General features: G+C 42.7%; 1 protein-coding gene and 1 pseudogene across 7 annotated transcripts in view; both read right to left on the bottom strand.

Moving 5' to 3' along the window:
• Positions 1-16,824, bottom strand: part of ELMO1 (engulfment and cell motility 1) — a 556,794-nt gene that overhangs the window by 35,418 nt on the left and 504,552 nt on the right. For all 7 annotated transcript variants that reach the window (XM_007195081.3, XM_007195082.3, XM_057549627.1 and 4 more), the window contains one exon: positions 7,982-8,145. In XM_007195081.3, the coding sequence (XP_007195143.1) occupies positions 7,982-8,145 (164 nt within the window). The remainder of the gene's footprint in view (positions 1-7,981; positions 8,146-16,824) is intronic.
• LOC114235635 (U6 spliceosomal RNA) lies at positions 3,318-3,413 on the bottom strand (annotated as a pseudogene).

Below are 16,824 nucleotides of genomic sequence, written 5' to 3'. Positions count from 1 at the left end.
AGAGTGCAATGGGTTTTAAATCTTTTATTTCAAGAGCAGAGATTTTTTATCATGTGAAATTTTATGTAGTGCCCTAGCATTTGAGTCTAGTAAAGCTAGAGTTGTTCTACTTGAGGATGTATAGAAAGACCCAGAGTCCAGCCCTCAGAGCAGTGCTGAAAGCACTGACCCAAACTCAGAAGGCTAGGACCTCAGTCTAGGCTCTGCCCATGATTGGCATTTCAGGTAGCTCCTGTAAGTCTCAGTTTCCTCATCTGTAAAATGGGAATAAGAATTTTTCCTGTCCCAAAGGAGACAGTGTGAGTGTAAGTTAGCTGTAAGCATTGGGCAGGAATGCAAGGTGTTACTGAATTTTCTTTGATAATATTCTCTTCTTTCCTCAAGCCAAACATTCCTTGTGCCCATATTACACTGCAGTCAAGGCTCACATTTTCGTCAGTTTCAGCCTTAACTCTGGGCTTGCTCTGGTTTGCAGGCAATCTGTCTTCACATGGTGTTGTTTCCAGGTGCAGAAGGCACAGACACTTGGTAAGTGTGTGCTATGAGCCAGGTAGTGTACTATGCAATTTTAGCTCATTTAACACCCCTTTCCTCCTCCCCACCAAAAAAATGCCAACTTTTGGGAACAGGTATTAATATCATCATTCCCATCTCACAAATGGGAAAGAGTTTACAGAGGTGAAGCCCTGAATAGGGGTACCAACTCAAGTGTTTCTTGTGCAAACTGCATCTATTTACCCATGAGAAAAAAAAAAAAAGAAAAGAATAAAAAGTGATATAAAAGGATTTGGCCATCTAACAAGGTATTCTAGAAAGCTGTTAATACATATTTTGGACTTAAATGGCCTCAAATGCCCTGTCATTTGATACTGTTCCAACTGACTATTTATAAAGCCTGATGTGAAGATTCAGCCCCAGAGGTACAGCTTGGTGCATTTGCTTTACTTGCATTTGCTTTTCCAGTGTGGGTCTCACAGGGTCTCATCTCAGGCTTTCAGATAACTAAAACTATCTATTATCAGCGTTCAGCTTTTGTAGAATGGACTCGCAAATTGCAGCTTTGATGAACCCTGCTCCGAATGGAGAAGAAGGTGGGGAATTGCCAGGGCAGTTGCACACAACAATAAATCACCACTCCTGGCTTCCGAGTTGGGGCGACGGGGAAATCATGGGAGAGAGAATCTGGGAATTTCATCAAGTCTTAGGTTAGAGATGTATCTTTAAATAATAGTTTTACTAGGCTAGAGTTTAGTTACTAAAATGGAGATGAAGATGCAGAGACAAGGACCAAAAGGAGGAAATAATTGAAAGTACTTGATGATTTATGATTTTTAGTGTAAGACCCAGATGTGCTCATCATGACACACTCCATTATGAACCATCTTCAGAGACAGACTATCAGAATAAGTGGATCTGCTGCTACAATAGTTACCTTTTCTTGTTATGAACCCCAAAGGACTCCAAAACATGATTAAGCAATGCAGGAAATGGAGCAGATTTTTTTTTTCCCCTAAGTTATATCCTCTTCTTTCCCTGCAAATGGACTCAGTAGTTACCGAACTCACTCATATTAGGAAAACATATGTAATCCCTATATGGTGTCTCTGTGAATGAGATATGACCTCTGGGGTAATCCAGGTAATAACCATGGGCTGGAATTGGGTTTTGAAATTCTCAGCTTGGGGCTCATGAGGTCAAGGTCATGGGTTCACTGGCTTTGCTTTGATAAATATTCCCCGAATTCTATCTAAAAGCCCTGTAAATAAATAAAAGGAGGAAGAGTAAAGGAGGGAGAATAAACGAGTGTGTGAAGAGCAATTCAAATTCTAACACTTTTTCCGGAAGAGAATCCCAAGTCCAGGCCCAATGAGGCCAGTGCCATGTGCAGAGGGCAGACAGCGCCACTAGACTAGTGAGACTCTTCCTGGACCTGGGGTCTGCCCTGCTGAGCTGCCATCTGGTGTTCCTCTAGAACAGAGGTTGGCAAACTTTTTCTGTAAAAGGCCAGATGGTAAATGTTCCAGACTTTGTGGGTCATACACTCTGTTGCAACTACTCAGCTCTGCCATGGTAGAGTGAAAGCAGTTGACAGCATGTGAACAAAGGAGCGTGGCTGTGTTCCAATAAAACTCTATTTACAAAAACGGATAGTGGGTCAGTTTTGGCCTAAGAGCTATAGTTTGCCAATCCCTGATCTACAAGGGCTCTGGGGAGACTTTGGGCTGAGTAACAGTGTCTATTTCATAGAAATTGATCTGTTTCTGTCTTACTACAGGGCCCCCAAGGTCATTCCTTGCGCCTCTTTTGGTCTTTATATTTCAGACTCATGACTTTAAACACCAACTTTCTGATGACTATGTCCAAATTTATAATTCTAACCTAGACCTCTCGGCCAAACTCCAAACTCATCAATCCAGCTGTCTATTTGGATATCTCGCAGATGCCTCAAACTTGACAGGTCCAAAACTGAACTCTTGATCCCCTTGTCCAAGCCTGCTCCACTCACTCTGTCCTTTAGTTGTTCAGGCCCAAAATCTGAGTTCATCCTTCTCTTATACCCTGCATCTAATTGATCAGTAAATACCTTTGCTTCTTATCTTCAAAATCTATATAATCTATGATAGAGACTCTAATCACTTCTTATCACCTCTTGCTTGGATTATTGAAATAACTTCCTCACTGATATCTCTGCTTCCAAACTTGCCTCCTTGGAGTCTATTCCCCATACAACAGCAAGAGAGATCATTAAAAACCCAAGTCAGAGCACACCAGCCCCCTGAGCCAATGGTTCCCCAACAAGGCCCCACAAATTCAGGCTCCTGGCTACCCTTCTGGCCTCGCCTCCTATTGCTTGTTCTGCTCTAACCACACTTGCCTCCTTGTTGCTAATTGAGTGCCCAGACCTACTCTGACCTCAGGGCCTTTGCACTGGTGATCGTCTCTGCTGGAAATCGTTTCTCCCACATACACACATAGCCTGCTCCCTTAGTCCTTCACACATCTTTACTCAAATGTCACCATGCCAACTAGAGAGATCTACTCTTGCCACTTTATTTAAAATCGCAAACTCTCCATTTCCCTTATTCTGCTTTTTATTTGCTGTATCCTCTTTTGAAAAAAATTTTATTTTATTGAAGTACAGTTGATTTACAATGTTGTGCTAATTTCTGCTGTACATTAAAGTGATTCCATTGTATATATTCTTTTTCATATTCTTTTCCATTATGGTTTATTATGGGATATTGAATATAGTTCCCTGTGCTATACAGTAGGACCTTGTTGTTTATCCATCCTATATGTCATAGTTTGCATCTGCTAAAAATATGGAACGCTTCACGCATCCTTGCACAGGGGCCATTCCAATCTTCTCTGTATTATTCCACTTTTAGTATATGTGCTGCTGAAGTGAGCATTCCTGTATCCTCTTTTAACATGCTACAATCTTATTTACCATGTTTATCATCTATTTCTCCCCAGTTAAATATAATCACTACAAGGGTAATAATTGTATCTGTTCTCTTCACTGCTGAATTATCAACACACAGGACAGTACCTGGCAAGTGGCAGGCACTTGATAAGTATTTGTCAAGTGCACTGAACACTGGCTTCAGATACGAGAGCCGTGAGCAAAGCTTGTGGCCAATCTTTAGCAAGGATGCAGGTTTGCAGGATAGGCATTAGCCTTATTTCTGGCTCTATTTGCTTTTACTTTTTCTTTCTCATCTACTTTTACTGTACATTCTGAGATAAGATGAGGTATAAACAAATACATTCGCAGTGTCAGTTTTACCATTTACATATGGACACTGTGACACTTGTTAAGTTCTGGCTATCAGCTCATAATAAGGGTGATCATTTCTCTGAGTGGATGTTATGTGCGGGGCATATGCTAAGGGTTTTTCATGCACTACTTCATTGAGTCCTCCTAACAACCCAACGATGTGGACACTTTTATCATCTTCACTTTTAGACATAAGAAAAACAGGTTTAGAATGGGTGACAGAACTTGACTAAATGGACATTATTCAATGCAAATGGACATTTGCATTGGGCCTTGGCCACATTTGCAAATGATGGCCTTGGAATCTGGTCCTAGGTCTGTTAGCTCCTGGGTCTGGATTTCCCACATTTTGCTTCTCTGCTTCCCTGGTGTTTGTCCCTGCAGCTCCCCTTCCCCTAACATCATGGCAAATGACCTATTTTGGGACTATTCAAACTTTTTATATCCATTAACTCGGATTAATTGTGTGGATGGACTTATCCTTCCCATAAAGTCACACTAAGTAGAAAATAATAAATACCTCCTTCTGAAATAATTAGTCAAGAGCTAATAAGAAATAAGAGTTTCTTCAACCCACTGAATACACAGTCTCCCAAAATATTTGGTCACTTGGAGTTTGCATTTTCCTTCTCAGGAAATATAAACATTTTATAAAAACAAGACACATGCCCAAGGGATCTTCGTGGCACTGAGATTTGCCTCCGTGCTGCATGCAGCAGTCAGGTGATGGGGAGAGGGCGGCCAGCGGGGTTCCGCACCAGCAGTCAAGCCCCAGCCAAGCCACTGTCCCTGTCTGCAAAATGAAAAGCTTGAACTGGATGACCTTAAAGATGCTTTTCAGTTCTAAAATTTGAATATCCTAACCCCCAAGCTTGGGTTAGATGCGTTTCCTGTGTGCTCTAGTGACAACCCACCCGCCTGTGCTTCCTCCCACCTGGCACTGAGCACGGTCCCTGATAATCCCTCCAAACCCCAGCTTTAAAGTCTGGCACAGGGACAGCCAAGTGTCTCTGGTTCTCTGCCTGTCCCAGCACCTCAGGCTGGGCCTGGCAGGTAGGAGTCACTCAATACACATTTGTTAAATGAATGAATAAATGAATGACTGAAGACAATCGTACATGGTCTATGCCTTTTCTTTCTTGACTTGGGCTTATCCTATAAGCCACTGTGACAGCATTTGGACTTCATTTAACCCCACAGTGAGCTCCTGTCTAGCAGATCATTCTAACAGACAGAGCATCGCTGGAGAAGAAGCTGGAGGCTGGTACCCTCCTGCCTGTTTTAAGGGCTCTGGGATAATGACCAGGCTGGTTCATGGCCTCCCCCGTGAAATGCTGTAGCTCTGACAAGTCTTTATGACTTTACTGCAACTATACCCAGAGCTCCGGTGGACCGTGGTGCTTTTCAGTCCCGTGGCCGAGTGGTGATGCCAAAGTCACGTATAACAGGAGATTTCCTTAATATTTCCATTGCTTCTCTCTAAATAGTAAGCGTTAAGTAAGAGTTTCTTATAATAAAGGGAAAAGAGACTTCAGAAAGTCACAGGCAGAGCCTTGGGAAGTAAAGTTATGAAGCCAAAGCAGGAGCAAAGTTTTCATACTTGACAAGCAGTTAACAGTCCTACTTGGAAAAAAGTCATGGTCAAACATTAATTTAGAGTCACTTGGCCTTAACTTAAGTGGCCCCTCAAGTCTCCCTTTAGGTTTTAAGAATTGTTGTCAAAAGTATAATAAAATCTCCTTGTGTTCACACATCTGCTGAAACAGACATTATGATATCCAACATTTCAGTACTGTAGGCCCTGGGATGGGGCAAGGTGTTACTGTCCCTCCTTGCAAGACAGAAACTGCAACAGGTATCACCTCACATTGGTCAGAATGGCCATCATCAAAAAATCTACAAATAATAAATGCTGGAGAGGGTGTGGAGAAAAGGGAACCCTCCTACACTGTTAGTGGGAATGTAAATTGGTGCAGCCACTATGGAGAACAGTATGGAGGTTCCGTAAAAAATTTTAAAATAGAGCTACCATATAATCCTGCAATCCCACTCCTGGGCATATATCCGGAGAAAACCATAATTTGAAAAGATACATGCACCCCAGTGTTCACTGCAGCACTGTTTACAATAGCCAGGACATGGAAGCAACCTAAATGCCATCAACGGAGGAGTGGATAAAGAAGATGTGGTATACATACCATGGAATACTACTCAGCCATAAACAAAATGAAATAATACCATTTGCAGCAACATGGATGGACCTAGAGGTTACCATGCTAAGTGAAGCTAGCCAAACAGAGAAAGACAAACATCTTATGAAATCACTTATATGTGGAATCTAAAAAGAAATGAATGATATAAGTGAACTTATGTACAAAATAGACATAGACCCACAGACATAGAAAACAAACTTGTGGTTACCAAGGGGGAAGGGGAGGGATAAATTAGGAGTTTGGGATTAACATATACACACTGCTATGTATGAAACAGATAACCAGCAAGGACCTACTGTATAGCACAGGGAACTATACTCAATATTCTGTAGTAATCTATAAGGGAAAAGAATCTGAAAAAGTATCTATCTACCTATTTGAAACTGAATCACTTTGCTGTACACCTGAAACTAACACAACATTGTAAATCAACTATACTTCAGTAAAAAGATTTAAAAAAAGAAAGAAACTGCATCTCGGAGGAGTCATTTATTCGAAGTTCTTTCTGCTTGGTATATGGGGCTGTTAACTTCTAGTTGAGGACCAAAGCAAAACCCCAGCTCTGCCTCTCATGAGAGCTGCCTGCTGCCCAGTGTGGGTATAGTTTAATGCAGATGCGAGCCGAAGACCCTGAGGAAGCATTTCCCCTCCCCTGCTGCCTAACTTCATCCCCACTAAAGCCTGCAGTTCTGCTCTGCAGCTTCTAATGGTGCTTCTTAAGGCTTGAAAATAAACACAAAGTAGACACTATAGCTTGGCTATGGTTTTTTCCTGTGCACTTTTTAAAACTTCATCTTAGTCTTGCACTTGGCAAAGGAGCTCCGGTAGGGTAGATGAAGAATATGCTAAGGGATCAGTGGGCTGGAGTTCAAGTCCTGGTTCGTCCTCTTGTCAACAAGGTCCTCCCTTCTCTAGACTATATCCTGGTCCTCGAATGGGAATGAGATTGGCCTACCTCACACAGGTATGAGGAAATGAAATAGCATGAGGAGGTGCTTTGCAAATTGCCAATCATTAAACATGTCAAATATACGAAAGCAAGAAACAGAAAGGGGGAAGAAAGAAAAAGAATTAGAGAGAAAGGTTTAAGATGAACTTCATGACACCTATGATGTAAGATGGCTTCATCGAAAGCTCAGAAGAAGCTGTGTCCAGCCTTCCAAGGGAACAATAAGAATAAATGTCAAACACTTTCCTTACCCCCAACCCTGTTTCCTATTCCCTTCCCTATAAATTATAAAGGTAACAGCGCTGACCTAGCTCTTAGAAAAGAACAAGGGAAGATAAAGAGACCAATACTAAGAAAGATAAAGCAAACAAAATAGTCTAAAACAGTGTTCATGTTCAAGGTTCAGAACATCTTAAAGATGGAGATTCATGAAATTACACAACCGTTGCAAGTGCATCTGATACAAAGTCCTATAAAAAGGGGTCCCCTGATTCTCCACCTTAGGCCTGTGGGTTGATAGTCACAAGAGCCATATGAGACGTTCTGACTCAAAGCAGAGCCAACGGAGCAGGGAGAAAGTGGGTCTCTCTCTTCCTCTCAAGCTGGCTCTCCCTCCCTCCTACTCATGATACTTCAATGTTCATATTGCTTTAATTACTGGTAGGTCTCACTCTGGCTGGGGCAGAACATCTTGCCACTCAAGGGTACCTACATAGAATATAGCTTCATGGGCAAAACAAAACTGTCCCAAGTATTACAAAAGGTTTCAAACTTTTCAGCTGCAAATTCTTAGAGGACTCGTCAGTAACTGGGTCACTTCTCGGTTTAGATTCTCCTACCAGCACCTGTGCCCATCTCCTCCTAGCCCACCCCTGCCCAGCTTTTCTCAAGGAGTTGCTGAGACTTCAGGAACTGAGTAGAGCTCTTTTGTTGGCCTTCCATAAAGAGCTCACAATACAGCCCAGCTGCGTGATAAGCTTTCACTCTAGAAATGGTGCGTCAGAGCCTTTGAGAAGGGAGAGGTCAGGGTTAACTTACAAAATCGGGCGAGACTGGAAATCTTCCTGGTTCATCCTCTCAGACTGGCGGATTTTCAGGATCTCGGTGTAGCTCAGGTTCTGCAGTTTGCTCTTGAACTGGTCCAGGGAGCTAGGCTTGGTTGTAAGAGCTCTCATAACCTGCTCCTTCACCACCTGCATTACCTGTGAGATTAAAGGAAGACCATAATTTTCCTGGGGATTGACCTTACCCATTCAGAAAAGTCTTCCACAGATAATGGTTCCCTACCCACTGATCCCTTTAGTTTGCACTCTCAGCCCTAACTTCAAGAGTGCTTTTCCAAAGAGTCAACTACCATGATGTACAGTTTCTATTTTCTCCTGTACCGCTGGAACCGCAAGGAAGGAGGTGGATTGACTAACTATGAAATGGGGGGGGGGGGACCGCGGGAGACTTGGGGTGGGAGGATATATGCATATTCATTTGCTTGATATATTATGTGACTGTAAACAATGCAAATTCAAGAACGAAAGAAGTCCAAGCAACAGCTAGAAGTCTGCATAATCATTATTTTTTTCCAGGAGAAAATCGCTGAGACACAATTAACTGTGGAAGTTTGGTTGGCACCGGTTCAAGTGAATGTGAAATAATACCCACACCCGCCCCTCCTGGATTGCTTTCCCCATGTAGTTAAGGCCTGAGTGTTCACACAAATGATGTATTTGGAAATGTGCATGTGGTATTGCCTCTTTGAGCCAGGCACTAAAAAAAGAGGTCTACTGAATTAGAATAGACATATCCCATTGGAAACCTCAAGAAAGAAGAATATGGTAATTTTCTGCTTTAGGACAGGTCCAGCCCACAAGGAGGCAATTAACCATTGCCTCTATTAATGTGGATTCATCTTCATCAGAATATCTAGGGCAGGAAAAGACCAAAAAACACACAGAGGCATCCAAGAGACTGTAATCTTGCTGCTTCTTTTTTTAATTCTACATTACTGATGACAACAATTGTTACCCTTGATAACGTACCTACTGTGTGCCAGATACTATGGAAGGTGCTTTATATATATTCTTTCTCTTAATCTACTCAAATCCATGAGGTAGATATTATCATCTTTTACATTTCCATATGAAGAAACTGAAGCTTCGAAACCTTAAGTTAACTAGTTCAAAATCATACAGCTGATTGGTAGGTGGGTGAGCTGAGATTTGAACTTAGGACTGTAAACACTGTATTATACTGCCCCCCATACCACCATTTTTGGGTCGTTTGCAATTTACAAATAAGAAAAAAATCACAAATGCACCTCAATTATGTGCTAGGTTCTGTGCTAGGCACTTTGCTGTTCATCACCTCATTTAATCCTCTTTCCAATACAGTAGTGTAGGTGCTTTTAAACACTATTTTAAAGATAAGAAAAATGGACTCAGTACTCTGTGGGAAAAGGATCTGAAAAAGAATAGATATATGACTATGCATAATTATATCACTTTGCTGTACGCCTGAAACCAACACAACACTGTAAATCAACTATACTCCAATATAAAATAAAATTTTTTTTAAAAAGGTAAGAAAATGGAGACTGAGAAGGATTGAGAACGTGTCCAAGGTCACAGATATCTAGTTGAATTCTAAGATACCCGTATGGTGGACAGAGCATACATTGGGTGTTGAACAGCCCTGGGGTACCTCTCCTGTCACTATAAATGTGATCTCAGTATGCTCCTATGGCTTCTAATCACTTGTTCATTCAACAATTCACGCATGGTGGATACTTCAGTAATTGTTCACTGACTAGTCCCACCAAAATGCCACTTTTATGAAATGTTATTGTAATAGAAGTAACAGTTTTACAGCATGGAAAAGACTGTGGCAATCCAGAACTTTCAAACCTGCCTGATGGCCAGGTGATGGGAAAAATCTCACTACCTTGGGACATATTAGACAGCTGAAATATCCTCCAAACATGGGACAGCTCGTTGCACTTGCTGAGCTCTGTTTAATGGTGCTGCCCCCTCTCTGATGGTGCAGGTTGCTTTCTCCAAGTGTACGTCTCTCCTATAGCTGTCCTATCATGTGAGGACCTGTCCAGTGATCTGCTGGGGTCTAGAGACATCGGGAGGCTGAACAAGAAAGTCAGTCCTCCTTGGTAGCAAAACCCAATAAGCCTTCAGAAAAACCTGAGCATCAGGGGAACCCATAAGCCCATGAGTTCCCTCAGCTCAGGGATGCCCGATATCCTCACTCTTTAGTCATCTGCATACACATTGCTTGCAGTGTCCTCGTGCAACCAGGAATCCCACGTCAACCTCATTTTCCTTTAGTCAACTGAACATGGCTGAACCGAGGGTAAGACGAGTCATAGGTGGCTGCGAGACAAAGAGGTCTATCTATTTTCAAGTGATATCAACCTTCATTTTTCCTTATATGCTTCTGACCTTTAGGAATCCATGTCCACAGTAAGAATACCCTCTACTAGGTAACCTATTTGCATTTTCATAGGGGCTATCTGGGAAGCAATATTTTATCACAAGAAATAAATCTAATGGCAGGCATGTCGGGAAACTTCAGACGAAACAGTGAAGGATAACAGATCTGTATCATCCACTTACGGATCTGCTTTATCCAGTAGGCACCACTATTCTAGAGGACCTGCGTGCCATGCTTGCCCTGTGAAGAAGAGGTTGCTGGTGACAACAGTGATATAAAGGCATGAAGGCAACTGTCTTCCAGACCACTGACTCGTGGGAGTTTCTAGGGCCATGGCTGGGTTGCTCTCTTCAGTATAACTCAACTGGTTATTAGCTTACTATAAATCAGACTGTACTGATAGAAGCTATTAACAAAAATTTGCTTGAGAAGCATTATTTGTGACGTCAAAACAGCAAACGTTGCTGAGTGCTTACCATGTGTCTATACTGGGTGGACAGTATAAGGGACATTAAGGCCCTTGCCTTAATGTGAACGAAAAGGTCTAATAAGAGAGCCAGGAGGGACAAAGATCATGACAGCAGAAGTGTGGACGCGACAGAGCAGGTGGACTGATGAACACTGCTGGCAGGGGGGGAAGGTATTTCAGAGAAGAAGACATCACATGGATTTTGCAGAAAGAATGGCTGTTCAGTGGTATGGAAACAGGTAAATAATATGGAAATGACCACATCTTAGCCACTTGGAACCTGGGCTGTATCTGAATTGGAACCAGTTACATAAACATTGTTTCATGCCCCCAGCATAACGGCAGAGATGTAAATTTCCAGTTGACCCTCCACCTGATCTGCTTCTTTATTTACTCAGGCAAAATGCTAAATTTCCAGTTGACCTTCCACCTGATCTGCTTCTTTATTTACTCAGGCAAAATGCTAAACTTGGAATGCTTCACAAATTTTGAAATTGTTACCATCTCATATCATGCAGTATATATAAATGGTGGCTAAATTTGGTCCAGGCTGAATTATAACACTTTGCAGTTTCATGTGAGGGGCACCACAGGAGCTGCCCCTTTCCTCATTTAGAGAAACTCTGAGTTGATCCAAGGAGGTAACTGTCATCTCCTAATGTTATTTTGACCTTCTGGTGGGAGGTAAGACATGTAAGAGAGACAAAGATATAGCCATTTGAATGCCAAAAATGAAGAAGGGATTTTAAAATAGAATCAGGTTAATGCTGAGAGAGTTTTAGAGCTATCTCCACTTCCCTTGTTTTGTAGATAAGAAGACAGAAGCCCAGAGGGCCAGGTGATTCCCCTTCTTCATGTGTTTCTTAAGGGGTGTCAGAGATGACAGTCACCAGACTACATGTGACTAGACACAATGATCATGCTAGTAAGTGGGCATGTGACATGAACTGACCAATCAGCATCCTTCCCCAGACTTTCCTGACTTGACTTGAGGCAGAGCTGAAGCATGCTCTTTTCCCCTCAAACTGAGACCTGTAAGACTGTCCCTTAATATTCGGGAAAGTGGAAGATGATGAGACCAATGCCAGTAGAATCAGACAGAAGAAAGTTTGTGTGTGCGTGTGTATGTGTGTGTGTGTGTGAAAGAATGTGTTAATAACAGTGACGCCATATTCAACCACAAAATCAGTTCAACCCTGACGTTTGCTGGTTTGGTTACATAAGCTTTTTTCTTTTCTTAAAATGGTTTGAATGGGATTCTTGTCACTTTCAACCAAAGATCTCAACAAATATATGCAATGAAGTATGCAGGAGTACCAGCTTATGGGGCTGAGGTTGCCCAGATTGGAGAAAAAATAAGAGAAGGAAGCTGGATAGAAACAACAAAGCTGTTTTGATAAGAAATAACTTAAAAAATCATCTTCATTTATATGCTCATGGTTGTACCTTTGCATGGAAATGATGATAATCCCCTATGTAAGTATGGGAAACTTTGCAGCTCCTACTTGTATCTTATGCTTAAAATCCAGTTAGTGTTCCATTTCTCTAGCTTAAGACTTCGATCCCTGCTAGATGTAAGCATCCATAAGTGGAACAATCCTTTAAATCCCCAGCAATCATTTACACTTCAATTTGAAGAAAATATAGCCCATTTCCTAAGAGTAGGTTGATAAGGGAGACGAGGTCTAGAGGGCCCTGGCCCTAGGGAAAGGGATGCAAGTGGTAGGTATACAGCATAAAACAGCAGCCAAAGACTGGTTTTGCCTACTTCACAGTTTTGCTTGGCACTGGCCACTGACCATTGTTCTATGGTCACTCCGTGTGCCAAGCACAGTGACCCCCACGAGAGATGTCATTGTTTTTTTAAGAAGGGACAAAATAGTCAGATAGGTCAAATAGTTTTCTGTTCCTTTGCAAAGGAGCTTCTACAAGGATTAGAATTGATGGCATAAAGTCTCTGTTAATGCTCTATGTGTGCGATTTAAATCAAGACTCTCACAACCACCATCCTTAACTCTGTCCTCTTTGGAAGTGATCAGACCTTTAATCACTGTTTGAAAAACCCACAGATGGTGCTGCAGAGGAATCAGCAAATCAATGAACTTAAAACTTAATTACAACATGTGCTTTGCTTAATTACAACATGTGCTTTGCTACAGTATGTTTTCAGAGAAAACATATTCTTAGAATCTGAATTTGGTATTGACATTATTTAATCAAGGCCTGAACCGTGCCTGCGGTCTGAGCCATGTGTTTGTGGAATCTTCCCAGCACATGTTTGCTGTAATAATGTCACATGTTAAATACAAAAGAAGTGGGAGGTCTCACAAGACACTTGTACTTCAAATGGAGAAAACCTTTTGGCTCCTTGGAGTGGATTAAAGGTGTAAGTGCTGGGGGTTCCTGAATAGAATCGAGCATGCTGTTGGTCTAACTGTACGCTCTGGTTTCACTGCTGTTAACTGCAATGTGCTCCTGATCCAATGAGCCTCCATCACCTCTTTGACCCTGCCTTTAGAGCCACACCTTTATCCAGTATCATCCATCCATTCATTCAACAACTGTTTTTGAGCACCTACAGTGTACAAGGCCCTGTGAGTGAGCGCTTGTGCTGAATGAACTCCTGGTCTGGGAAAGTGAAAGACATGCACGTACTTGCCTCCCCCAAGAGAGGAAGTGATGTCACAGTGGAGCAAGGGCAAGGCGTTTATCCCCCAAATACTCACTGAGCCCCTCTCAAGGGCCAGCGGGCTGAGGGTACAGCACGGGGACTTTGGCTGGGGCTTAAGGAGAAGCAAGATGTGGACACAAAGAGGTGCAGGGAAGGAGCCAGTCTTGGTGGGAGAAACAGCATGAGCCAAGGCTCGGAAGGAGGAGAGTACAGCTCTGGGTGGAGAAGAGTGGCTGGTGGTTTCGTTTAGTTGGACAAATGAGGTGGGACTGCAAGGTAAGGCTGGGCAGATGGTGGATGGCTTTGCTGGTCAAGATGAAAACCGTGGATTGTTTCTTCTGTTACTAATGATAAATTACCAGTGGATATGGGAGGTATGATGGGATTCAATAACATAAAGTATGTTGGGACACATACAAAGGACTCTTTATTCCTGGTCCAGCTGGGGAAAGGAGGGATGTCAGCAAAGTCTACATGGTTGAGATAAAATTGTCACTGGGACTTGAAGGATGAATGGGAGTTATGAGGTGAAGGAAGAGGAAAGGGGAATCCAGGCAGAGGGGCCGGCAAGAGCAAAGGCAGAAAGTAGGCAGTGCATGACTCAGGTATTAAAGAAAATATGCTTTTGGAGTCCACGTTGGTAGTTTTCAGCAAACAGTTGGGTACTGGTTTCAGGATAGTTTCACAGCCTTTAGAGCTCAGCACACACAATTTTGAAGCCAGGCTGCAGACTTCCTCAAGACACTCAATCCCTCCAAGACTCATTTGCATCATCTATAAACTGGGAGAACGAATCATTTGGGATTTATCAGGTTATTGTTAATGAGATGAAGCCTAACACCCTTTAAGGTACATTGTAGATATTTAGCAAATGTGAGTTCCCCTTCTCAAGCCTTAGTTTGCTCATGTAAAGTGGAAGCATTGACATAGTAGCATGCATACTACTATGCATGCTACTATGTAAGCATAGTACAGAGTTCACAGGGTTGTTGAAAAATCTATTCAAGATATTACATGCCAAGTACCTGATACATTAAATGGAACATACTAGAATCACAGCAAATGTGAGTTCTCTTACCTTCTGATAATGAAATTATGTCAGAGCTTTCTCCTATAAAAGTATTCCCAGACCACGTCTGTATCACCTGGGAACTTGCTAGAAATGCAACTTCTCGGCCCACCCCAGACCCACTGAATGAGAAACTCTAGGAGTGGGCCCAGGAATCAGTGTTTCAACAGCTGCTCCGGGTGATTCCGATGCACCCTCAAGTGTAAGAACCTCTGATCTCAGCAGACATCCAGCACCACTTCTGAGCCTTCAGTATGGCCTCTGTAGCAATTCTTGTCATATCACTGTAAAGCAGTTAAGGTAGTGATTGGTGTACCTTTCACCCCATCTAGATTGTAAATTCCTGGAGAGGAGGCACCGTTTCTTATTTGTATTGTGGCCCACGGTACTTAGCAAGTATCTTCCAGACTGTAATGATTCATATGTTCAATATCAAAGATTCTCAGGCTCCTACCTTTCATCTGTAGAATTAAACAAATGCATCCTTAACAGAACTGTAAGACTGTTAACAGGGTTTTCAAAGAGCACTTTTATACAGCCTAAAGAATAACGTCTGTGGCTTTGAGATGGTGTCGTAGGGTTCCAGAGGTCATTCTGGGCTTCCTTCCAGAGCTGAGCTGGAAGGGGCTGATCTGAAGCCGAGTGGAGGGTTTCTGAAGAAGCCACAGCAGTATACCACAAAAGGAGGGTCAGCGCTTACAAAAAAGTGCAATTTCCCCAATCCGTGGTGTCCATTAAATGGATTTATCTTCATAATGGCGAGAAAAGGCTGTCTTGGAGAAGACAGATGCCAACGCAGTCCAGCTTTAAAATGACTCATGGGGGACAGTTCTCATTGCTGGGCTTCAGGACTGGACCAGTTTTATTCCCAAGAATGTTCTTTACACAGAACAAAATGACAGAAGGCTCACAAGGACCAAAAGATTGGAGGGAGTCTGCCTGAAGAGGGGTCTTGGGGAAGGAAGACCCCAAGTACTCATGTGTAGGCAGGACACCTTCCTGGAGACTGGGATCACTTTGGGGGCTGCTCTCCAAGGTTAGAACATGGGGAGAAGTGGCCTTGCCCAGAAAAAGTTCGAGAAGTTAGGGTACAAACTGGTGACTTACCTGGCAGGGACAATTATTGACCCAGATGTAGGCTGTCGATTTTCCCCTCCACCCTCCAGAGGTCTTTAAAATTAGGACAACTGGAAACTAAAGATGGTTTTTCTTTGTCGTTTTGCCATGGCTGGGGAGTGGACTGCCTAAGCCAGTCCACGCAAACGAGGGTTTTTGCTGAGTAGTGTCAAGTGTATTAAATGAAGGTAAGAGAAAAATAAAAATGCTTTCTGGGCCCAGGGAGCAGCATTTAAATTTTCTGTATTTATTTTGGGGCAGTTTGGAATAGAGCAGAGGTTGGCAAACTTCTCTTAAGGGCCGGATAATAAATATTTTAGGCTTTGTGGACCATATAGTGTCTGTAGTCACTAATCAGCTCTGCTGTGGTGCTGTGAAAGTGGCCACAGATAATAAGTAATGATGAGCGTGGCTGTGGCCCAGTGAAACCTGATTTGACAAGACAGGTGGTGGGCTGGGCTGGGGCTGCAGGTGGTGGTTTACCAAGCCCTGGTATGGAAAAAAAATGCCTGGTTTTAGAGTCAGGCAGCGCTCATTTCCATGTCTGCCTCGGTCACACACTTAGCTTGGCAAATTGCTCCAGCTTCTCTGAATCTGTTTCCTTGTCTATAAAGCGGAGGTGAATATCTTTAGTTAGGATTAGAAGATGCACAGCATTGACCTCAATACATTATACCCATCATTATGAGGCTTCCTGTGAATCACAGTCTTAAAGACGGCTTCTCCAAAGGAAAAAAATCTTCCTTGCAGCGTGCAAACAACCTCATGACCACCCGGGGGGTTCCTAACATGTGCGGGGCAATTCAAGATTATATTTACATTGCATTGAATAGAATTGATTCAGACAGGTTAAAGAGTTGGTTTTTTAAACAGTATTCTCAACTCTCCCCCTGAATGGTTTCAGGGGTTGGAAGATACTTTGGCCCACCTTTGCTTCCTCCTGCCATACCTCCCAATGGGGTTTGACCAGTGCAGTACCCTGCTGACGGGTCCGGCTCTCCAGGGCCCCTTGGGGTCGGCTTAATGTAAATGAACAGAAACTGTTCGGAAATCACAGAGGGTCAGCTCAGCTGGTGTGCAACCTCCAGCTCATCCTCGATTTCATCATATGTCCTCAATTA

The sequence above is a fragment of the Balaenoptera acutorostrata genome, chromosome 7, assembly GCF_949987535.1.
Source record: "Balaenoptera acutorostrata chromosome 7, mBalAcu1.1, whole genome shotgun sequence".
Lineage (NCBI taxonomy): Eukaryota > Metazoa > Chordata > Mammalia > Artiodactyla > Balaenopteridae > Balaenoptera > Balaenoptera acutorostrata.
Note: the sequence above shows the minus strand (reverse complement) of the source record. Positions and strands in the feature narration are given on the sequence as shown.